This window comes from Elgaria multicarinata, chromosome 7, assembly GCF_023053635.1.
Source record: "Elgaria multicarinata webbii isolate HBS135686 ecotype San Diego chromosome 7, rElgMul1.1.pri, whole genome shotgun sequence".
Lineage (NCBI taxonomy): Eukaryota > Metazoa > Chordata > Lepidosauria > Squamata > Anguidae > Elgaria > Elgaria multicarinata.
Genome location: NC_086177.1, coordinates 56,993,348 through 57,019,614, shown reverse-complemented (window position 1 = coordinate 57,019,614; position 26,267 = coordinate 56,993,348). Strand labels below are relative to the sequence as shown.

Here is a 26,267-nt window from a genome sequence, read left to right as displayed (position 1 = left end):
AAATCTCACCAAGAAATGGTCTGACCATGACAATGGGGTTACATGGACCCCCCTCCAATCTTCAGACTACACAGCTTGGAGCAAAACCAAATCAAGGGTATGCCCTGCTTTATGTGTTGGGCCAATGACAAACTGAGACAGCCCAATGGTTGTCATGGAGGCCATAAAGTCCCGAGCCGGAGCCCCAGAGACAGCCTCAGCATGAAAGTTGAAGTCGCCCAGAACCACCGTCCTGGGTTTCTCCAACACCACACTCGAGACTGCCTCCGCCAGCTCAGTCAGGGAGGATGCCGGGCAGCAGGGTGGGCGGTATACCAGCAGCATCCCCAATCTGTCTCTCTGGCCCAACACCAGATGCAAACCTTCAAGGCCTGCTCCAAGATGGAGTGGTTTCCTGGTGATAGAGATGGAAGTTCTATGAATCACGGCGACCCCCCCACCCCGTCCCTCCAATCTATGTTGGTGCTGCAAATGAAACACTCTGGATTTTTAAAAATGTATGCCAATCTAATTTTTAAGTGTCACTTACGTTTGATGGAGCAATAACTTTAAATAATTGCTTTTCAGAGAACAGAAAGCAGTTCAAAACAAACAGGACTTTTTTGTAACACACTGGAAAGAGAAAGTATAGTAGAGAAGTAATAAATAAGTTCAATTTATTTACTGTGTTCTTCGATGGTTCCCAAGCTGTATCGACCTTGCCCACATCTTGCATGTCTTGGAGCTGGCGAAGCTGTGACAAGGTATGATGCCTCAGGGCTTCATGCAGGGGAGTATCCCCATCTTTATCCTGAATATCCAGTTTAGCACCTGCACGGACTAAGAGCTGAAGAAAAATAAATAATGCAACGTTTTAACGCATATTGTTTTATACTGTATGCTTTTATTTAAACCTAAGATCTTAATGATATAGGGCGGGATATAAATGTTTTAAATAAATAATAAATAAATAAGCAGGCAGAGATAAATTACAAACAAACATTAAAAGTAAAAAGCAATATATAGTATACTATGTACTATAATAGTACTCACAATTATTTGTATCTTTTAGACTATACTTTAACTACACTTTGTTTTCAGTGAAAACAAACTTATATTTTACAAGTGAAGCAATGTGGAATGCTCTTATTCTAGGCTCCAGAGTTTCCGCCCCACCCCAGTTCCCCATCACTCTGCCCAGCAGACAGTTAGTGTTCCGTGTTCATTGAATATGCTCAGTCTTCACTGGATCATTTTAGAGATTCTTGTCATTTGGGGGGGAGGTTCATGCGGGTGGGGTTGACAGCATTCCAGCATCATTGGGCTGTTTCTCCACTTTTAGGACTTTTCCACTAAAGATTTGTCCTACTTCTGCAAACTTCAGGGCAACCCTGAATTTATTGATACCTCCGCTCTTGTGCATGGAAGAATTTAATCCAAAATAGAAGGAACCATTTTTAATGTTAATATAAATATATGTAGAAGAGTAGACAGCATGCATTTGAACAAAATTTAAGCATTACATAAAGGAGGGAGAGAGAGAGTCTTGCAACCATATACCAATAGTATGCTGTTGGTGGGGAAAAAAGCCCATGGAAATGGGGGGCAAAAGCCCTTTGTTAGATCACATTCACACATACTTGGAATAAGTTGCAAACTCCTCTTTGAGAAGCACCACCTTATAATATGTTATAGCTACCTTACCCGCACTATTTGGGTGTGCTGGCGTTCAACAGCAAGGTGCAGTGCAGTTTGTTGGTTTACATTCTGGATATCCAGGTTAGCATTGCCCTGAAAGAGATATCCTAATTGTTACTCATCATTATTATTATTATTATTATTATTATTATTATTATTATTATTAAAAAACCTATGTAATTCTGAAATGGACCTCTTCCTCAGATACTTTTCGGAAAAGGTGTGGGACAAAGTAGAAAGAGAGAAGAGACTACTTTCTCCAAGTTCCACAAAACCAAAATCTGAAAAGTTACTCCTACATCTTGGTTTATGGAACTAAATTAACACATTTTTCAAACCATTTTTTATCACTTGTATTAAATGTTCAGTATTTGTTACAGAAAGGAGTATTAATTTTTTCCATCAACTGTTTTAAAAATCTAGCGCCTATCCAACATGATTTACTGAAATGCCTTAATGTTTCTCACAGTTAATGCTAATTCCTGGACAATTTATGAATACAAGTTCGATATAATAATTTCTCCAAACTGAGTGGAAATAACCAACTGATAATCCAAAATGTCACTGTCCAGCTAAGTGGGTTCCCAAGATTAACTAGTTCAAACATCCAGCTAGCAATTTACCCACAAGGTTAGAGTAACTGCAATTATTTCTGGATGAGCACTTTACTAGATGCATAACTTAAGCTGCACTGGGACACAAAAACATTCAGGCAGGTACAAATGGAGGGGATAATTCTCTTTGAGACTAACTAGCCTCTACAAGACACACCAAACTTATTCAAATGAGAGTCATAGCAAAGCTCTTTTAAAAACACCAATTTCATCCACATCTAAGCCTGTCCAATCCTACACTTCCACAAACATATTGAGGTTGCACCAGAAACAGCAAAAAGAAAGCCAAGCATTGGTATTACTAGGAATCGAATCCCATGAACTTGTGGTCAATGTAAAGCTGCTTTAAGGGGCAATGCTATTGGGATGGCCAAGAGGTTCCAAAGTTGGGGACTTACAGCCAGCCAATGCAGAGCAGGAAAAGCAACAGAGACTATCTTCGCCTCCGCACTCCTTCCTGGTCTGTATTTAGAAGGGCTTTCTACCTGTCTAGCTGGGGCTCTGCCAAGCAGGAGGAAAGGAGGCCGGGGAGCCCAAGGATACATCGTAAGCCAGCCTCCCCAATCCCCTCCCCTCCCACCAACATGCCCCCTTTCCTTTCTCCCCAAGTTCACTTTTGCGAGCACCAGCTGCAAGGTGAAAGAACCCGGCTCTCTCTGCACCAGCTGCAAGGGGGAGGAGGCAGGGAGCTTGGATTCCTGGATCTGAGCACTGTCTCCAACCTCAGATACAGAAATCCAAAATATCCTATGGCTTCCCAGATCCTGTCTAGGGGCCATAGGATTGCTCCTTACTTGCTTTATAATCAGTCATAATTATTTCCAGTGAAATAAGAGTGGAAATAGTTTTAATACTACCTATAGAAGTATTTAACACTAAAAGCTTGGGTCACTATTAATTACAGTAATAATTCACAAAATGTAATTTCTATTATATCAAAATTGGTGCCGATACAAAATAAATATCAGAAAATTATATGCATTTTCTATCTCTTGACATTTTTTGCAAACAAATCAATGTAATATCCAATGTGGCATTTCCAGTTAAAAGGGTAATGCAGTAGGTGATGAGAAAAACCTCTTTGCACATACCTTGGAGAGCCACTGCCAGAGGAGACAAAATATGGCTAGATGTACCAATGAGCTGACCGATTCATATGTTCACATGGATATAAAAAAATAGTTTGGTAGCCCATTTAGGCATCTGCTTCAAGCAGGCATTGTTTTCATACAAAAATATTAATAAAAACCTTTACCTGATGCACCAAGAGTTCTGCCACTTCCACATGATTATTAAGTGCTGCCAAATGCAAGGCAGTATACCCATCATCTTTTTTCTCATCCACAATCCATGGTCTTGGGAGCTTGGACAACAACACTCTCATTGCACTGAAATACACAACACATACAACATTATTATCCGTTTTCCTGTAATTGTAGCCCAAACTATTTATCCAAGCGCAAAATCCCAAAATGCAATGGTAAATTGTGAAGATTGGAGATCATTTTTTCCAGTTTTAAAACCACTTTAAATTGAACAATTTCAACCACCTTATTTTATTAGATATTCCAGTTAATAAGCTGGTTCTCCAAAAAGAGTATCCATCTTTTCTACCTTGATGTACCCCCAATGTAGTTTGCTACTCAGGACATTGGTGCAATGTCTCCTCATGTACTTCTAGTAGCATGAAAAACAGCTATTTTAGTAACCCTCAATAAGCTTAAACTCTAATGTGCATTTTAGCTAACCTATTTAGGATTGTCCAGCAATGCAATAACACCATCCTATGAAATACAGCCAGACAGTTCTATAATATTTTATACCACGTTTTTAGTACAATATGAAAACATTGTACTTTAAACACTTTCCCCAATCTCATATTTCCCTTCTCTCCCTTTCCATAGCCTCTAATATCACTACTTCATCTTCAAGAATGATGTTCATGGAACTCATGTACCACCTGGTGTGCTTCAATCTGCCAGAATGGCATGACATACCTTCCTACCCTTAATACATATGAATGGAATTCAGTACAGGGTTCCATGGCAGCAAAATGAAGTGGCTTATCTGAGTGTAGTTTGGTTTTAATTATTATTTTAATAGGAAAAGGTATGTGGGCATTTAGTTAATCTGCTCCTTTTAGAGAAACTTTTAGTCTTACACACTACTCTACTGCTTTTGCTTGTTTGCAAGCTAAGACAACTTCCCCTTCTTTCAAACCTCCCTGAATCCTCCAGAACATACATGGAACATGAAGCTGCTAGAGTAGGACTCCAAAAAGCATTGGCGGAGGGGGGGGTGTCACATTTATTTAATTATATATACACACATACATCCCACTTCAAATGCTTCTTCAAGGTGGTTTACACACACAAAATAGATACCAGCAAAAGAAGAATAAAAATATTACATGACCTCAGAAATAAATCAAATGATCCAGCTAATCTTCTCTAAACACAGCAGCCAATAAAATACAGAGTTAAAAAATGTCTATGCCCCCAAAATATTTCTACCTAGCACCTAATAAAAACATTCCAGAGATGAAGTGCCCCACAGAAATGGTCCATTCTCTAATTAACATTCACCTAACATTAACAAGTGGGAACATGGAAAATACCCTACACAGATGATGACAGAGCACCGACGGGTTCATATAGAAACATGTGATCCTTGGAATGCAGGTATAGGTAAACAATTCTGAAAGGTCAGTAATTTTGTATTTCTAATACACTACTCCTTCCAAATATTTTAAAATATTTAATGGGGATCCAATCACTTGCCATGTCCTGTCCACCTCTCTCATGAGCATTGATTTGCAGTGGGGAGTCCAGTAGTCCTCCCACAAAGCCATGATCACATAAGTGCTGTATGAAAAAAGAGCCCATCTAAACTAGAGTTCACCCCAATTGTTACTTTGCAATAAGGTGTTTTATCTAGACCCAAATAGGATAGATGGCTTATTTTAGCCACATTTCAATATATAAAAAAAGAACGATTGTGGTTTTTTTAGTTGCTCTTTGAACATCAAGCCACTATCTCTAACATACATGTAAGTATTCATAAGATGTACTGCAGTATTTCCTAAAATAAACTGCCCTCCAGTTGCAGGAGGTTTTAAAATAAAAGAGCATAGGTTTCTTCCATCCTGCTTATTAAACTGATTTAGCCTTGATGCATCTGACTACTTCCACACAAGTATTTCCAAAGCTAAATTACTGCCTCATTGAAGAGTCATTTTAATTTTAATTCCTGGTTATCCTGTGATTTTCCTTGTTATTCCCTCCTCCTTCTTATTTTGATCTCTACTGCTTCTAAACATGCTGACAGATGCACCAGGCTTCTGAGTCTTAGAAGAAGAAGAAATCTAGAAAAAACTAACTAGAAATATAAATCCCCAGTTCGTTTGACATTGCTAAAAACATATCAGCACAAATAGCTGAGTAGTGTTGGGACTGCAGGATGAACAATCAATAGGCAGAGAAAAGGATAGAGCCACCCGCTCCTGGAACGACAACCAACAGCCTAGATACTATTTTTTGCAGTGGTTGACTAAATATGGTCAGGGAAGAGAGGCAGAAGAGAGCCTGGGAGTGGATGTTTCAAATGCTTAGCTGCCTATAAAGCTGAAACAGTTTTGCTTGTGCCCAGAGTGGCAAATGGATACAGCCTAATAGCACGCATGTGGGAGCCCTGACCTCAACAGCAGCATTTGACCTCTGAAGACAGAAAATAGCTACAACAGATCTGTCTGGAAATTAAAAGCCAAGCACGAAGAGACGAAGTAAAACATCTAAGGAGGAAGAAAGAAATAATACTTGCTTGTGAAGGGGTGGTAGTGAAGGTGCATGCTGAATTTTTAAGATCTCATGAACATTTTCTTCTAGCTATTTTCAACTGACAAACAAGATGAGTTTATCCTTCTTTGGGTTTCCTAGCAGCCATCCCGGATACTTTACTTTCAGTCTTGCAAATACAAGGAACTTCTTTCCACGCATCCACACTTTAGTATTTAAGGAAAATAGCAGATACTATTAGCATACCTGCTTGCGTTTTGGTTATAACTACTTTAGAAAGTGAAATATATATTCACTTTCACAACCCCACTGCTCCCCCTCCCACATAACGAAGAGCTGAATCAGCGAATAGAGTGAACACTCAAGATGAGATGGCTGCTGCTGATGTCTCTCTCTAGGTCATTACCTCTCTTCAAACTGCAAATGCTGCATGATAGGCTTACAGGTAACAGAGCATTAGAAGTCCTGAATTATTGCACATGTTTAAAGGACTCCTGACTGCATGTATCATTTCCTAGATTGGATTTTTGTTATATTAATATTTATTGCAAGTAAATACTTATTGCCAGTGTGCTTAAGTATCAAGCATTTGTAGTGTAAAAGAGTACATTTGGAGAAATCATGTTTAATTGAAATACTATAGCTGATTACTTATTTGCCAGGAAATCTCATCTTAGCTATGTTTTAGGTATTGTATCCACAGCTGTCTAAACATTTTGAAAAGTATTAATTTTAGAGAAATGCATTACCTCACTCTCCCTTTCAAATCGTATCTAGCTAGCATTTTGCAGCCATTTCATTATTCATAAGAAAACAGGATGGCAATGCATTGTTTGACTACAAGGTATTTTTTTACTAAGAGGGAACATTAAAACTATTTTATTCTGAAGCATGACAACAATACAGTTCAAATCTGAAACAAGCAAATTATAATTCTTATGCTGCATTGCTGTTTCTCCTTGTAGTACTGTGCTAGGTATTGCTAGGCTCTGATTTGCTAGGCTCTGATTTGCTCTCTATCAGCTGCACTAGCTTTTTGTCATGGGCTGCAGAAATTGAATGTTCACAATTTCCTCTCATCTCAGGACCCTTAAGATGTTCTACCTGAGCTTTTCTCTAAATGAATACTCAAGTGAAAACCTATTTCCTCATTCAGATTACAAATCAACTTTACAGATGTCCCTGTGCATCTTTCAGAACTATAATCTACATATTTCAGCTATTTGAAAAAATCTGACCCTACAAACTTGAACAAAATTATATTGGTTCTTGCAACCTGTCTTGTACTGTCTTTGCCATAGTAAAGGATTCAACAGAAAGAGATGGAATTGATTAGACTGCTAAAAAAATCTTAATATAGCTAAAGTGGTACATGTGGCAAACCTGCAAATGATTCTTTACTGAAACAAATGAACTATTGCATGAAGTTACCAATTCCGGAAGTGTTCAGATAAGGACAAGCTCACACTGAGTGAAACAGAACCAATTAAAGGCTAATAGTTATATTCAGAAGCGGTTTTCTCCCTTTGAAGTTTGTCAACTTTTAACTCAGAAATATTTTATAATTATTATTATTATTATTATTATTATTTTTAAGCGAACTACAGCAAAATACTAGAGCTGGGACTTTTTATAAAGATTATTCTTTCCCTTTCATCTGAACTGCTTTCAAACTCTAGTTTAAACAGGCTAAAATACGGATAAAGGCCAACGGTGATCCAACTCAAAGGGGAATACAATTACCATTTCATGAAGGCATTTTATTACAGCCAATTTTAGTGACGTCCTACTGCTCCTTATAAACATGCTTAATAGACAGTAAGAAGCAACAGACATCTGAAAAAGTACTTGAGATCTTCAAGACAGTACAATGCATTTTAATATGCTTTAAATTATTGTGCAGGGAAACCACACTGTGGATTTTGAAAATAATGCCAGTTATTAAAAGACAAGGACAAAAACATGTTCTTGTGACTAATTGGGAACAATTATTTTGCACCTTAGGACAAAGAGTGAGGAAAATGATTTTCAGCTACATCCAGCAGACAGCTGCTATTAAAACCTGCCCAGAGCACATACTTCTTTATGTACCCATATGAAAATACAATATTATGGAATGTAAAGAAGTATGTATTTTTGGTAGGTATGAACTACCAGGAAAAGAAACCCGAACTAAACCTCTGAACAAAGTATTGGTCTTCTATACGTGAAATTAAGGATTTTCTTATCACCTAATGTAAAAGGATCCAGTGTATAGTAGTATGAAAGTACACACTTCTTTACAATTTGTGCAACATTCATATTTGTTTAAAATGTGTTGAGTGTGCTATTCACTGGCAGTATAACGTTTGTGCTGCCAATATTGTACAAGCATAAGTTTTATTTTCTATCAATTCAAAATCTAAGGAAATAAAAGCAACCACTCTAGAATATACAAAAACACATTAATCTTATATGTAAAAAATATTACTATACAATTTCAATAATAGTAATGATAGCCACCAATTTGGATGGCTTTAAAAAGAGGTTCGATAAATTCCTGGAAGAGAAGGCTATCAGTGGCTACTAGCCCTGATGGTTGTGTGCTGCCTCCAGTATCCGAGGCCGTAAGCCTGTGTGCACCAGTTGCTGGGGAACATGGGTGGGAGGCTGCTATTGCACCATGTCTTGGTTTGTTGGTCCCTGGTTGACAGCTGGTTGGCCACTGTATGAACAGAGTGCTGGACTAGATGGACCCTTGGTCTGATCCAGCGTGGCTCTTCTTATGTTCAGGATCATGATAATTTTGACTGCTTGATTAAGTGTTTTTTTAAAAAAACATTTTCTAGTTTGAAATCTCTTTACTGAAGCTTTACCAAAAAAATGCTAGAGTTTAGACATTTTTGCCAAATTATCAATATCTACATATGCCAAGCAATAAGTAAAGGATTTCCTTGTCACCTAATGTGTGTTTACATAAAAGACCATTCAAACTCAGTATTATAAAAAAGGACTTTTAATACATTTGTCAAAGTGGGTAAACTCAATGTATTAGGCAAAGGTTTGGTCCTAGCCTTCTGCTTAACTTGACTTGAATGTTCAGTTAGAAATTTGTCAAGCATTCAATTGCTTAATAGCACCCTTGCTGTTATTAGCAATTTTTCCTATTGTGCTTGTTCTTACTTGCCTTGCTTCCGTTGATGACATAACAAAAAATATATCCATGTGCTCTGAACCCTAAGCGTACAGTTTAATCTTTAACCCTGCCCACACTATTCCACTTGTGAGGAATAAGGATCATGTGCCCCTGAGTGTCCATACAGAAAAATCTCTTATTGATTTAAAAATTACAACAACAGTGTTTAAGCAGTCTAGGCAGGGTGTGATTCTGCAGCCACTCTGTGCCTTTCATTTTCCCAGTTTGGCAAACATGTCAATAGGACTTAAGTGGTTTGATCTGGAAGAAGACCCAGCTCAGTTACTAAAATGCAATAATCAGGGTGGAATTATTTTAAATCAATAATTTATATCTTGAATTAAATTAGATAGGAAAAAGCTTAATTTTTATTATTTAAAACAATTTTCTTTTTCTTACTTCATTTAGCTCTAAACAATAGTGAAAATCTGAGCACCAAACTATGTTAATTTACAACTAGTAGAGTATTATTTATACTGTTTCATTTATACAACCAGGACATTCATCTGTTTTCCACATTGTATACATTTTACATTCTTTCATTTTTTATATAGAGAGGAAATGCATTTAAAAACATTCCTAAATAAACCCTTTTTCCTGATTTGGGGTGGGGGGAATCAATGCACAGCTGCAGGGACAAGTGCTGCTCACTTCTGCAGCTTCAACACTGAGAGGGTGGTTACACTTTGCCAAAGGGCAGCATCACACTTGCCATAGCTAGTGGAATTGTTGAGAACTGAATGGCAATATTGGAATCTGTACACTAATATTTTGCCTTCTTTCCAGTATTGCTCCTTCCTACTTCGCTCTGCCTTAGCCTATCCTGACTTTTACAAAAACGAAGCAGCAAACAAATTAAATTTCCATAATTGATATGTCAAAGAAAGATCTGGTAGTTACTGGGAAACAAGAGCAGTTCATTTTTATCAGGTGAAAATGAAATGACTCTCTTTCGTAGGTACAGGCAAAGATTATCTTAACTTAATATAGGGCCAGCATACTTGTATTCATTTATTTTTAATCTAATTTAAACATTTTTTTAAAAAAAACACCAAAGACTTTTTATACATACTGATTAGCCACATGGAAAGATGGCTAACCAGCTTTTATGGCATGGTGGCATCTAAGCATATAGTTGATTTCATTGCAAGCAGACATCTGAAGTTCCTATTCAGTTAATGTATGCATAAAGCTTTCTTCTGTCAGCATACAGATGCCATTAGTTTCCAAGATTTCAAAGAGGAAAGACAATTGTTAAAGTGTGAAAAATGCTTATTAATATCTTGAAAACTTCAAAGATGGCAGACAGAATATCCTGGCAGCCACCCAAAATGTCAGTTTTATTATTCAGGACAAGGTCTTTTGAAAACACAGAACTTAAACATTAAAGGAACCTTCATAAAACAGATATTATTTCAGTTCATATAGATTAACATTATATATTTCACAAACCCAACTATTTATAAATATTATAGGTTCTCTAAACTAAAATCTGGCTGTCGTTAGGTGGAGCTACATTAAATATTAATATTTCAGTATCAGATTAAATTAGACTTGAATGAATTTCCTTATTAGGCATACACATAAAAACCCTTAACTTCCATTTTTATCTTGCAAATACATTGTGTTCATGCCACAATCATCCAAATATTATTGATAAAGCAAATGTGTTGACCAAGGCTAGATCTACAGGATATAACACTTTGAAAACTGTATGTGGAGTGTGTCCTGGGCCCGAATAGTTTTCACTGCTATTTTAAACCATTTTAAACAATAGTGTAGATCCTGCCCAGTAGTCAATATTTGTAAATGTGACTAACACGAATTCTATTCAACAACCCACAGAATTCACTAGTAGCAAACTTGGCAAGCCTGACTTATTTCTATGAAGCATCTGAGCAACAAATAAAAGATTACCTTTCGAAGCTCACTTTTTAAAAATTGAGCATTGTTTTGTCTGAAGAACAGACTTTGCACAAGGAGCAAAACAATCCTTAAATAAACTATACACAGAGCAGCTTAATAAAAATTCATGTTAATATTTTTCTTAAAATATCATCACACTGAAATGTCACTTCCCTTATTTAGGTCAGCTGTTGAAGTCTAGCTAAGCACTAGTTGAACTCTGGACATCTGCTGACACAGTTGTAACTCAAACATCTCAACCATTTGACTGACAAGGATAACAGATGCTGACATTATCAAATGCTACCAAGCTTCTTTCCATAGTCACTTTTTGTCCAGATATGGCAAGTACATGAAACTATTGCCATCCAAAAGAACACTTGAGCAGCTGGACCAGGACAACAGTTTCCACATAATGATAAAAATAGATGCAAGTTTTATAGCCCCCTTAAATGCTCAAGTTCAAGATGCACACATGCTATGCTTCTGTTAAAACCTGAAATAAAAATGTATATTTACAGAAATCTCATCACCACCAGTAGACTTGCAACAGGCTACATTTAATGCACGCATTATTAATAGATGGCCTGAAATTCTATTGTGCCCTCTAGTTTGGCTGAACATTTGTAGCTTTCAAATAAAAAAAAACTGCTTTACTACATCTACTGCCATGTTTGAACTAATTAACTTTTATTAACCAAACCACATGCATTTTTAATTCTGAGTGCAGACGATGTGGTGCAGTATGATAACTGCATCCCAAAGAGAGTTAAAATAATTGTTTATAACACACACCACCAGATATTCTATATAGAAAGAACAAACAATCCCTACAGAAAGGGCTTTTAGACGTTTTAACTGGGGTTATACTTGAAAACAGTTGAAGAAGTGTTACAAGCCACAAATGACAACACTGCTCCTTTACCTTCCCCTGAGCAGCTCTCTGTCAACAGCTGCTGTAATTAAGACCAGTAGTATACTTGTATAAATATAGGCGAGTATCTAATGCTGCCCCAACGCTAGCAGGACTCACCAGTAGTGCAATAGAAAGGTAGTGTCTCATAAGGCAACCAAAATAAGAGGAAACACTCATTTCTGGAACGGGGGCAGCTCAACAGAGCTTGCAGAATGGAGCTCCGCTGACCTGTCCTGCTCCAGAAACAAGTGTTTCCGCTTGCTTCCAGGGTTGCTTTTGGAAGCACTAGTTCTTGTTGTGCTAGCAGGAGGACCCGCGGGCGCAGCAGAACTGGTGGAGGCACAGCAGCAATATTTGGTACTGTCCAAAGTATTCCGTTTCAGTGACAGGTTCTATTTGGGTAATAAATATGTTGCCCAGGCACTGGTTATCTCTCGGTTGGACTACTGCAACCTCCTCCTCTCTGGCCTCCCCTCGTCTCACATCAGTCCGCTGGTCTCTGTCCACCACTCTGCCGCTAAGATCATCTTCCTGGCCCGCCGCTCTGACCATGTCACTCCGCTTCTGAAATCTCTTCATTGGCTCCCAATTCATTCCAGAATCCAATATAAACTTCTCCTGTTGACCTTCAAAGCTCTTCACGGTCTAGCTCCTGCCTATCTCTCCTCTCTCATCTCACACTATTGCCCCGCTCGTGCTCTTCGCTCCTCTGATGCCATGCTTCTTGCCTGCCCAAGGGTCTCTACTTCCCTTGCTCGGCTTCGTCCATTTTCCTCTGCTGCCCCTCATGCCTGGAATGCTCTTCCAGAACACCTGAGAACTACCAACTCAATCACAGCTTTTAAAACACAGCTAAAAACTTTTCTTTTCCCTATAGCTTTTAAACTTTGAGTTTGTTCTGACTCTATACTGTTAGCTTCACCCTTCCCGGTGCCTGTTTACACTTCCCTGTGCCTGTTTGCATTCTCTTTCCCTTCTTATTGTTTACTACAACTTTATTAGATTGTAAGCCTATGCGGCAGGGTCTTGCTATTTACTGTGTTATCTGTACAGCACCATGTACATCGATGGTGCTATATAAATAAATAATAATAATAATAATAATCCAAAGTATTCCGTTTCAGTGACAGGTTCTATTTGGGTAATAAATATGTTGCCCAGGTAGCCAAGAAAAGTACATTATTAATAATTTATAGTACAACTTTCCCAAGGGAAGGGGCACAATTTAAAGCTCTGCCTTGAGTTTTCATTAAAAGTTACGACTACAAAAAGGTATAACTGAAAAGGACAAACAACTAGTTAATGCAAGCCTTTAAAGTGTCTGCTCTAGAACTTAACGTTTGGAGTTTCATTTTTTTCTACCTTTTTATAATGTAGAAAGGAGTCATTGTATGGAAAATACTGGGGGGAAATCCAATTTAAAACCATGTAAATATATTTTTTATGAAGTATACATGATAAGCTTTCATTAACAAAACATGAAAACAGCTGTATGTTTCCTAAACTTCAATGCTTTGCTGAAGCTGGTAAAATGGAACCAAATCACTTCTTTAATGGATTTGGTCCCCTTCAACCAGCTGTAGCTATGTATTGATCACTACAGGACAAATCCTTTCAACAGCAAGGTATGAAAAAGGGCTCCTTAAAAGTAGTCAAGTACATAATTACAAGCCATCAGCACCTATTCTACATTAAGAGTAGATACTTTGCTTCTAAACCATAAGCTACGTATTGGAAATGAGTGCTTTCCACCCTCATGCACATATTGTTGTAAATGGGCACTATCCAACGTTGACCAATGCAAGCAGTCGGCGGAGCTCACATAAGCAAGGCAAGTTGGATACTGTTCTATGAACTTGAGATCAATGTTTCTACTTTTTAAAATGTAATTTCCTTTGTTTTTTGTTCTGTTTCAGGAGCAAACTCTAAGACAGTTCCTATAAAATAAACTCAAAGCATTCAAATATATTTGATTTATGATCCTTCTATTTCAAAGGTATTTTTGCTTGTCTCAATCTAGGTTCAGAGAATAGCATGCAACCACCAAGACTTCTTTTTCATTATGATATACAAAAATTAACAGAGAAGTAAACAAACTCTACTTATGTGTTCATACTAAGATATTTAATGCCAGTAAATAAATGTTTCAGACGGGACTTATCCATGATTGTACTAATCCTATGGGAGACAGATTTGAAGGTACAAATAGGGCGACAGAGCTGGGAGGGACTGTGGAAACAAAGAGTGTTGAGAAGTATGTCAGTGAGAATAAAAGAGAATTACTTTAAAATTTTGTGGAGGTGGTACCTAACCCCGATTAGATTGAATAAGATAAATGAGCAGCATTCAGCAAATTGTTGGAGAGGTTGTGGGGAAAAAGGAACGTATTTACATATGTGGTGGGAATGCAAATATGTTCAAAGATTATGGAAGGTGGTGTTTTTGGAAATTGAAGAAATAGTGGGAATGAAAATAGAACAAACACCAAAGATTGCATTACTGTCACTATTTGAAGATTTAAAATGTGGAAAAGAAATTAAAGAATTGATATCGAGTTTGCTGACTGCAGCACGATTGATGATAGCTAGGAACTGGAAGATTCAGGGGGAATATTCTATTGAAGAGTGGTATAGAGTAGTTTGGGATATAGCTATTAACGATAAATTGACTTGTAATATTAAGTGGAGGAAAGGTATAACTAAAATAAATGAGTTTGAAGGAATCTGGAAACAGTTCCTAATATTTGTGTTTACTAAGGGAAGTGGGAAACCGCCAGCGGAAGAAAGCATGAGATTTTGGAAGCAGGAATAGATCCCGAGGTGGAGGGTGCACTTATATGTTTAGAATGATTATATATGTAATGATAGGATAGATTATAGTTAATATTATTTTATATATGTATTCAACATTTATTCAAAATGTATGTAGTATGTTGTGTTGTTGTTTCTTTTTTGTAAGATGTTTATTTTGTGTTTTAAAATATATATATATATATATATATATATATATATATATATATATATATATAAAAAACATGATTGTACTAATCCTTCCAAGGGCACCATGGGATCAAATAGCAAAAGTATCTCATTGTTAACTGGTCAAATTGGTGAGGTTCACCTGAAAGTTAATGGTGACTTGCTTACAATCAATTGTCATTACTGTAACTACTATTGCAATCAATTTTCTGTCATGATGTTACTTGTCATTTAAAGATACCTGTGTATGAACACAGACACATTGGGCTCCATCTAATGTCATGTGAATGTCTGCTTGCAGGGTTAGACTTCCCGTGCACTATTACACACTCCCCAAATCTGCTCCAGACGTTCCCAACCATCTGGAGCAGATTTGGGGACATGCAGGAAATTGCAGGGGAAATCTATTACACCAGTGGTTTCCATTCTACTGGTGGACAACAGCCTAAGATACAACCCTTAGATATTTAATCACTAATCAACAATTTTCCTCTCACATAATTGTTATATACATACTATAAAGGATATTACAAGACAACTAATTTTCATACTATACTTAAATAATATACTTCATTTCCTTTGAACAAGGAGAATATAAAACATACTACCAGACACGGCTCAGTTGAGCCTGAATAGTTAAAGGTTTATTTGAGAGAGGGCTGAATCACACAGACGTAGAAGACAGAAGCTAGCAGATAAAGAAAATGTTTTATTGCCACACAAAATTTCTTTCAATTTTTAAATGTGACAGTACTTCCTCATGGAGAAAAGATAAAACATAGAAGCAATCTTTAGGGTAATTATACTCTCTTCCAGGTTCTACCAAAATAGATGAACTGGTTCATTAACATAGCATGTACAAGAACAACGTTCTGTTCAGACTGCTGTTCAGGTTACACAGGTAAAGAAAGCCTCAGTGTTTTATACCACTAATACCATCCCAACTCTGGAACCATTATTTGTACATATGTAAGCTATTATTTCCTTGGGTTTAGGTGCAGCAAAGAGTTTTGTGGCACCCTTAAAGACTAACACATTTATTCTGACATTCGCTTTTATGGATTATATTCTACATCAGTTTAAGGTTTCATGTAAATACGTATAGTAGAAAGGATTTGGGGGGGGAGGAGAATTGTGAACAGTGAGATCAGAAGGAAATTAAATGCAGAAGTGACTGACACTGACAATCACATTATTAACAGAGACCATTCACAAAATAGTTGCTGCTGATAACACTCACATTCTGGCACTAGATAAACCAATTAAGAAATGTAGTGTGATAAAAATCCTTTCTCCAAATTCAAGTTGCTGGAGACAGATCATGTAATCAATATCTCAATTAAAATGCTGTACACAAGCAGGGCTACATGTGTTGAATTTTATAGACACTAGTTGCTATGCAACTGTTAGGTCTCCCTCCTGGAGATAGGATAGGTATACCCACTGCGTGGTGCAGAATGAGATGGTTTTGAAGTTGATTTGTAAACCATTGTTATTAGGGATCCTGGTTTGAGCTGACCATGATATGTGTACAGATGTAATACTAACCCTTAACACAGAAAGAAAAGGAGAGGGGAGGAGGAAGACAGGATCATAATTTGTAAATAGTGGTTTTAGGAAGATAACGGTCATACCTGCACCAGAACGTTGTGTGACAAATTACATGATGAAGGAGAGAGATCACTCTTTTCTCAAATAATGCTTGCAGGAAAGAGGGTGGGCTATAAGGGAGGAAAGGTTCCAGATAGGGGAGGTGTACAAGATGAACAAGATGAACTATAGTACAAGATGAACTATATCATGTACTCATGGGATTTTTGAAATAAGATTTGCTGTACAAAAAAGTTGCCAGGACACACTAATCACACTTGTTACTGATACACCTCTGACCTAGGTACACAGATCAGATAGCAATCAAATCTCTGCAGGATCACTCTCAGGTGTTGATCACCTTTCAAATTCAAATACTTAGGTCCTGTTTTACTTATGCTGCTGAGCAATTGTAAAATGTTTCAAAATGTGGCAAAGAGACAGTTCTTTTCCACTAGCATTGCATCTTCTCAGTGTCATCCAGCGGAGCTTTTCCGGGTGGTTCGCAATGTGTTACACTCTGGGCCAGGACATGAGATGGTTGTACCCTCGGTAGCACGCTGTGACGAGTTTGCATGGCACTTTGAAGATAAAGTCGCTCAGATTCGTCTTGAGTTAGACACCACACTTAATGCAGTTCCACTAATAGAGGCATTCAGAGCACCGTCTGGGCCAGTTTTATTGGATGAGTTTCAGTTATTGAGGCCTGAGGATGTAGACAAGGTGCTTGGCCAAGTCCGGTCGACCACATGTGTGCTTGACCCTTGCCCTTCATGGCTTATTACATCAATTAAAAAGGGGATCGCCCGGCTGGGTCCAGGAGGTTGTAAATGCCTCCTTGAGAGAGGCAGTGGTGCCGGCCTCTTTAAAAGAGGTGGTAATTAGACCACTCCTGAAACAGCCAAACATGGACCGGCAAGATGTTAAAAACTATAGGCCGGTGGCGAACATCCCCTTCCTGGGCAAGGTGCTTGAGCGGGTGGTTGCAGGACAACTCCAGGCACTCTTGAATGAAACAGATTATCTAGATCCATTTCAATCGGGTTTCAGGCCTGGTTTTGGAATGGAAACTGCCTTGGTCACCCTGTGGGATGACCTTTGCTGGGAGAGAGACAGGGGGAGTGCGACCCTGTTGGTTTCTCCTGGACCTCTCAGCAGCTTTCGATACCATCGACCATGGTATCCTTCTGGATAGGTTGTCTGAGCTGGGAGTTGGAGGTACTGCGTTGCAGTGGTTCTGCTCCTACTTGGATGGCCGATTCCAGAAGGTGGTGCTGGGGGATTATTGCTCTGTGCCGTGGCTCCTAAGCCATGGGGTTCCACAGGGCCCTTATGCTGTTTAACATATACATGAAGCCGCTGTGGGGTTATCCGGAGATGTGGACTGAGGTGTCATCAATATGCGGATGATACCCAGCTCTACTTTTCCTTTTCATCAAACCCAGGTGAGGCAATGGCTGTTCTGAACCAGTGCCTGGGCACGGTAATGGACTGGATGAGGGCTAATAAAATGAGACTCAATCCAGACAAGACAGAGGTACTGTTAGTGGGTGGTTCATCTGTCCGGCGAGGTGATGTTTGCCCTGTCCTGGACGGGGTTGCACTCTCTCTAAAGGATTGGGTCCGTAGTTTGGGGGTGCTCTTGGATCCAGAACTGTCACTTGAGGCACAGGTGAACTAAGTGGCAAAGAGCACCTTTTATCAGCTTAGGTTGATATACCAACTACGCCCTTATCTGGATAGATATAGCCTAGCTACAGTTATCCATGCTCTGATATCCTCTCGTTTGGATTACTGCAATGCGTTATACGTGAGGCTGCCTTTGAAAACAGTCCAGAAACTTCAGCAGGTACAAAACAGGGCAGCCCATTTACTAACAGGGACTGGCCGGCAAGATCACATTACGCCAGTCCTTTTACAACTTCATTGGCTGCCAGTCCAAGTCCGGGCCCGATTCAAAGTGCTGGTATTGACATTCAAAGCCCTAAACGGTTTGGGGGGGCAGGTTATTTGAAGGAACGCCTCGTCCCATATGTACCTGCCTGGACCTTAAGATCATCTACAGGGGCCCTTCTCTGTGAGCCCTTGCCAAAGGAAGTGGGAGTACTAGGAGGAGGGTTTTCTCCGCTGTGGCATCCCGGCTGTGGAATGAGCTCCCCAGAGAGCCTGGCATCTACACTGTACTCCTTTCGTCGCCAGCTGAAGACCTTTTTATTCTCTCAGTATTTTAACACTTAATTTTAACTTAAATTAAAATTTTACTGTTCTACTTATATTATTATTTTAAATTATTTTAATCTTATATCAATAAATTATTTTAATCTTATATCAATTTTTGCTGCGTGGTTTTATCCTGGTGCTTTTTATACTGTATTTTGTATTTGTGTTTTTAACCTGTTGGTTGTTTTATTATGGTTTAAATTTTTGTGAACCGCCCAGAGAGCTTCAGCTATTGGGCGGTATAAAAATGTAATAAATAAATAAATAAATAAATAAAAAAATAAAAGACAGGTTCAATAATGAATGGTTCAGCTGGCTACTCAGACCTCTAGAATCTAGACAGCACAGTATGAGTTTTGTGTGGAGGGAAAGAATTTTTGGAGTGAAAAAGCAACACTTAATTTATTGTTTACTTTTTATATATCCAGAATGATATCTCTACCTACAATGGACTAAACTATATTGGGTCAGTCACTGAATGTTCAGACGATTGTGGGGGGAAACCACCTCCACTGCACCGCATGCCAAGTTCTGACAACATGCCAATCCGTACTGTGTGGCACACATAGGGCAGGGGGAAGAACCCGGACACTGGATTAAATGGTAACTGGTTCAGAATAGCTACCTGTTTTATTGCACTGCAGAGACGGTATTGTACCACGTAAGCCACTCTCTCAAATCAAATATCACATAAAATCATGGTTTGCACTACTCATAGTTAAGAACTAAAACCATGGTTTGAGCCTCCAGGTATACAAACAGACCAAACTTTAGAGTTCAATGTGCAGAAGCTAATGGGACGTTTATGTCCCCGCCAATTCTCTTACACCGCAGTTGTAAGAGAATTTGCAGCTGCGATTTAGCGCTTGCAGAGCAACCCCAAACAAGCAAAAACACTCATTTCTGAAAGAAGGGAGGTTGGTGGAGGTGGTGTCTAGGCTAAAATGGATGACAGGACAGATCGCCCAAATGCTGCATCAGCCCTGGCTCTTACATCCAATTGACAATGACGAATGAAAGTAGAAGGGTTAGAGCACATCGCAGCCTTACAAACATCAGGAAGTGCAATTCCTTTTTCAAACGCGGCAGAAGATGCTAGTGCCCTGGTGGAGTGTCCCCTCACCGGCTCGGACAGCTGCAATCCTGCTATTTGGTATGCTAACTGGATAATGCGTCCCACTAGCACAACAGAATTGGCAAGATCCACTGCTTGTGGAAGGGAATCAGCAGGACAGAAAGGAATTGATGGGGGTGTAAGTGCCCACTGGATTCTGCCCAAAATGTGTTTTCATTTTTTAACCCTTTGGCACCCTGCTATATAAATTCATTCCCACCTCAAGTGTGAAGGAACAGCAGCTTTAACTACAGCTTGTCAATTCCGACATTCCACCAATCCACAGTTAACACAACCTATGATTTGCAAGCTCACTTCAAAGCACAGAGATTTTTTATTCTCATTCACTGGACGTGTGCAGACTACATTTTATCAGTTCAGGCATCACCTCCATCCATAAGTGAATTTCTGTAACCATAGATTGGCATGTCTAAATTAGCCACTCTCTGCCCATAACCCAGGCAAGGCATCTCTCTATAAATGGCTGTTCCATATTGGGAGATAAACTACACCTCAGGCCAAGGGATGTTTTTTTTCTTATTATTAAAAATAAACAGGTATCCTGCCCAAGAGATATAAGTATTTTAGTTCTGGGCGAGGGACAATTATATCACACTATATGAAACCTATCATTGAGCAATTCTCCTCTTAATACCCTTCTTCAGGGCTAAACCACAGGCCTGACTCAGATGTTACTTTTGCCAAACGATTGCTTTGCCAAACTGCCCACCCAAGGCTGGCTATCACAGTGCACTTGGAATGCTCATAACACACCGGGATTTCCCATGCTAGCATTAGTGTTCTGCTGAAGATGGAAGGTGATGGGACTGGAACATCAGTAAGGAAATCAATCTGGCCTACCCATGCAATATAAAAATATATAAATATTGTTGCTGTACAAACAGCTGTAGTACAGTGATCACATCCTGTATCTGTTGTTTTTACAGCATCTTTTCTTAAGTAGTTCTAATTTCTTACATGGAAATTACTTTATTTCCAAATCTAGGAGAATTGCAGCCATGGTTTTCAAGCACCAATTGCATTAATAGCTATTTCACCCCCAGGCTCTTTCACTGTGGTGGTACGGAATAACAACCCGATTATACAAGATAACCTACTTGTGACAGCCATAATGTGTAAACATGTTGACCTGTGCTAATATTAACACTTCAACTACTGAGCAATAGAAAAATGAAACTCATCTGAACAAATGTACAATCTTCCCCAAAAAGAAATTATTTGTCTAGTAGTTATTTTTCTTACCAAACATTCGGAAGCAACCAATGTTAACTGTACCTTGGATTTCCTCTTAGTGCAGCATGATGGAGAGCATTAAACCCATTGTTGTTTGTAATAGTAACATCAGCTCCAGCTTCAAGGAGTACTGCCAAGATGTCATCACGTTTTTTACTTATTGCATCATGAAGAGGTGTATCACCCTCAGAATCCTAAAAATAGGCATTAGTTAATTCCCATAAATACCTATTTGAAAAGCATATTTCCAGAGAAAACATCTGATTATGAAAAGGCTACATGTATAATTTGACTTAAATAGACACACTTAACAGTAACTATATAATATAAAACATACATTTCACATGAATGTTAACTGGATCAATGCAAGATCTGACTTTTGTTAAAATGCTATGGTACAGTAAAAGTAGTAAACTACTACTTCTTTCCAGATAGTGCCTCGTGCGACTGAGATGCCTAAAATGTTTCTAGCCTAAAATGTTTCCTGCAATGTTTAAGTAATTTCAGTAGTTATACTCAATATTTGTTTTGAAGATTCTATTTAAATTTCTAACTTGCATTACCCTGAAAGTGAGCAAAATAACACTTTCTCTTTGTAAATACTAGACGCGTTATAGCATGGAAAGCACCAATATGATGCTGCTCATTCCAAGTCAAAGAGATTATACTGAGGATGCAGAGAGAGGGCGTGTTCATACATAACAGACGTTACTTAACATTACAGTAATGGATGTTACTGTTCAGATGTTAATTAACTCATGATTTGCTGTGTGCATGCCACCATCATTTGGCACATGCAACCTCTGATCAGCTGGATTGGAGGTTTCTCCATTACATTCAAACCTGGAGACTATGAGCTATAGTGGGTTAAACAACCCAAAGTTCACCTAACTACTAAATGGGGTTCTAGGGAATCTGAAAGTGAGAAGATGATTGCACTTTATGCCTAGTCCCTGGTTGAAGCTACATTTCTGAAAGCATGTATGCGTAATATTTAATTTATGTTTTTAGTTTGGCATGTATATATCTCAATATAAGAGTCCCCCAGACCAGTTTACAAAACAAATAAAATACAGTCTACTAAAACAGAACAAATTTCTGTTTAGATAAAAGAACAATCTTTTATCTAAAAATATAAACATATAGCGACAAATCAACTAACATAAAAGAGTCATACAGGCTTCACAAAGGAAGGCAAGCCAAAGCCTGTGCACTGCTATCAGGAAGGTCCTGCACCAAATATCCACTACGTTTGGACCCAATGGTAGTGAAACAAGGCCCTTCCCCAACAATCTCAATGGGCAGGGCAAGTTATGTGAAAGAAGTGGTCCTTTACAGACCCTGGAAACAAACTGTATAGGACTTTAAAGGTGATAACCAGCACTTAGAATTGGGCTTTGAAACAAACCAGGAACCAGAATGCAGATGGAACAATATCAGAGTAATGTGTTCCACGTAACAGGCCAGTGCACTGCAGCAGTCTGACCTGGATAAAACCAAAGCATGTGTAACAATGGCCAGATCTGCTTTCTCCATGAAAGGAACAAGACTGGCAAAGTAGCTGAAACTGTAGAAAAGTACAGGCAGTTCCAGAGGACAGTTGGCTCCAGAAGCAATTCCAAACTGCAAACCTCATCTTTCTGAGGGAGTACAATCCCATCTACAAGATACTCACTCCTTGATTAGCTTTTCTAGTGACCAAGGCCTGGTTTACATTTAACAACCAATGGATGTTGTGTGTTGTTGAAAACTGGATTATCATAGGGTTATGTGAGGGTTGTTTAACTACAAACAAATGGATGTACAAGACCTGTTGAACCCTTAAATAACCCACAGCAGCTGGCTTTGCATAACACAGCAATCATGTGATCGCCCTGGTCAGGGTTGCATATTCAAGGTGTTGCCCAGCATGCACTGTGCCATATGAATTGCTGTGTTTGAACCTAGACTTGCTAACAAACAGCAAGTTGTTAACTAGCCACCAGCCAGGAAGAGAACCCATAGTTTGTTACTGGGTTATCAACTCTGGGTTGATAAACCCATGGGAGGTTGTTATGCCCATACCTAGAAAAACGGCTTGTTTCTCCAGTTCACCGCTATTGAACCAAGGCTGCTGTAAAAACTGGTCTCAAAAACTTTCATTCTTCCCCCTCTTTTCCATATGTTTCCATATACACATAACATATATTTCCATACATCTATGTTTCCATACATTCCATACCTTTTACTGGCAACAAAACAAATAACAAACAGTAGCACAAAAATTACCTGAAGACTAGGATGGCAATCAAAATCCAGTAATGTCTTCACTACTTGGAGATGACCTTTATTAACAGCAATATGAAGTGGTGTCTGTCTACGTTTGTTACGAGCATTAAGATCTGCACTGCCTCTATGCAACACCTCTATCACAGCTCCTTCATCACCAAAAGCTGCATGGTGAACAGCCCTGTCTCCATCTTTGTCCTAAACAATGAACATTTAACAGGATTAGTCATTATTACTTTTGTTCTAGATAACAGTTCTAATTTCTGGCAGATGATTAAGCACTTTCTACACCATCAGTGAAGTGACCCACTATTACTCTAGCCTTTTATATTTATTCATGTACAGATACACAAAAAAACACATGCGTATGCACATGAGACTGACACAAAATACAGTTCACTTGAGATTTTGCTGAAATATAAAAATCATTCACTTATCTGCAGTATCTGTACATCACAACAGTTATGCTGCTGTTAAAACATATGACTGCTCCATGCAATAGTCCGATCAAGCTACAACACAAGGACCAGTGCAGTGACCCATGGTTTAGGGGTAGCACAACCTTCAGACTCACATGCTTCCTCCCTCTTCATGTGCAAATGGCCTACCTATCGTAGTCTGACATTATACATGACTGTTGCTAACCCTGGTTAATAAGGCAACTGTTAAATAATGACAGATGTGAATAAAATGAGGAGTCAAGATGATCCTTATCCAGAAGCAATAACTTGAAGTTATAAATGAGTGATTTAAAACATAAGTAGTTGCCATTTTAAAATTATTGGTAACTTCCACTAGTATTAAGCTGAGAAATTAAACATTAACTTACCTCTGCTTCTACATCCACATTCTGTTTCAGAAGCAATTTCAAAATGTCAACATGTCCATTCTGACTAGCAGCTTGCATAGCTGTGTGTCCCGCACACTGCCCATTCACCTGTAAATACATGATCAATGACGTCAAGTAAGCTTAAAATATATATTCATTATATGCACAAGTGCTCAAGAACTGCACTATAATATATTTTAGAGGATAAATCCAATTAAATGGAGTATCAAGTAGGTAAACCTATTTTACAAATGTTTTCCAAACTCAATTGACATTGATTCATTGCCCCTTCAGACTCTCATATCTCTTTTACTTACTAACTAGGATCATAAAATACAATATATCTTTCTAATATCTATTAAAGGATTATAGATTTATATTAAAATGTGACTTTTATAAAGTTGCAAAGGGATTGAGAAATAAGTGACAACATTCATGCTAAAGGCAAATTAATCAGGGTTGATTAATTTATGACAAGGTGCTTATCTATTCCCCTCTCACAAATCCTTACCCTACTATTTTTAAGATAAATTTTAAATACATTTATAATACTGATTAATGTATCTCCATTACTAAAGACACAGTAAAATCTAAAGCAAGAAATCAGCTCAAGACCAACAAAACATCACAGGTCCCTAATTGCCTTTTACCTGGATGAATTGGGGATTCTACCCAAAAATGTAATTATTCACAGTGTTCATTAAAATATAAACATTTCAGGAAACAAATTTTGACATCTGAGTAAATTACAACAATATCACAAAAGTCTTTCAAGACAATATAATGGCCCAGTTTGCACAGTTACCACAGCTTAAACAAGCCGTGGTGGCTTGTTTAAACTGTGGCACATGCCGGGTGCCATTTGCCTAATTACCCATCCAGGGATGGCTTGTTCTGATGTCTGAACATAGGTGGTATGGCTGGTTTGGAAGGGAAACAACTGTCAACATAGGTGGCATGGCTGGTTTGGAAGGGAAACAACTCTCTGTGGATTATTTGAAGGTTGTTTCCCCCTCAAACAAGCCCTGCTGCCCAGATTTGGATGACTCAACAAGCCGCACCCGGGTGGATAATTAGACAAATGACACCTGACATGCACCAGCATGCACCTCAGCTTTAACAAGCCACAGAGGCTTGTTTAAGCTACAGTGATCATGCAAACTGGGCTAAGTTATAAACAAAAACAAAATACATGAACTGTAGAAAACCAAAGTTGGACTGGTTCTCCCTCTCTGAAGAACAATGTGATTAACTTGCTAACCTTTCTCATTGCTATCCAGCAATAAAGATTGTAAAATGAAGGTCTGTCTTTGTTTGGAGCATTAGGAAGTGCCCTACATCTCTAAGAATCCCTAGTAATGAACTGAACACTTTTTGCATTACTCACATCCACATCTGGTCTCTTAAGCAAGTCTTCCACTTTGGCTACATCTCCATTAGCAGCTGCTTTAACAAGCTCTTCATTAAGATCCCCAGATTCTTGAGTTTCAAACAGTTTCTTCAATAACTGGGACAATCTCTCTGTGAATGTATTATTTATTGTTATATTAACAACTTTTGTTATAAAAAAATATTTCATTAGCTTCACCATACCTGAATGCTGTGTTGTGCTTGAATGAACTTCAATGTATTTCCAATTTAAGAATTACAGTATGTAAACATGTCAGAAATCAATATTCCAAAACTGTTTAAAAGCTGTTTTGTAATTCGCTACTTGCCTATATACAACTATTAGCTCCAGAAAAGCAGTAACAATTCCCTACAGCAGAAAAAGCAGGCAAGACCAGATATGGTGGTGAAGTCTCAGAGCAAGACTGTTTGAGCATACACTCTTTTATCACCTGGTGGGTTGTTAAGATGAGAAAAGTTGTCATTCATATATCAGTAGAGAGGTGCAGGAAGACAGTATATACAATTTGGGGGGGAGGGAAGG

The 26,267-nt window shown here is 38.4% G+C and overlaps 1 protein-coding gene across 2 annotated transcripts in view; it reads right to left on the bottom strand.

The window, feature by feature from the left end:
• MIB1 (MIB E3 ubiquitin protein ligase 1) overlaps positions 1 to 26,267 on the bottom strand; it is a 70,375-nt gene that overhangs the window by 24,628 nt on the left and 19,480 nt on the right. For both annotated transcript variants that reach the window (XR_010025664.1, XM_063130628.1), the window contains exons 9-15: positions 25,722 to 25,855; positions 24,335 to 24,442; positions 23,506 to 23,703; positions 21,280 to 21,431; positions 3,547 to 3,679; positions 1,684 to 1,770; positions 665 to 826 (exon numbers count right to left, since the gene is read on the bottom strand). Coding sequence is in view for 1 of the 2 variants with exons in the window: in XM_063130628.1 (XP_062986698.1) it covers positions 665 to 826; positions 1,684 to 1,770; positions 3,547 to 3,679; positions 21,280 to 21,431; positions 23,506 to 23,703; positions 24,335 to 24,442; positions 25,722 to 25,855 (974 nt within the window). In the remaining variant the exon portion in view is untranslated. The remainder of the gene's footprint in view (positions 1 to 664; positions 827 to 1,683; positions 1,771 to 3,546; positions 3,680 to 21,279; positions 21,432 to 23,505; positions 23,704 to 24,334; positions 24,443 to 25,721; positions 25,856 to 26,267) is intronic.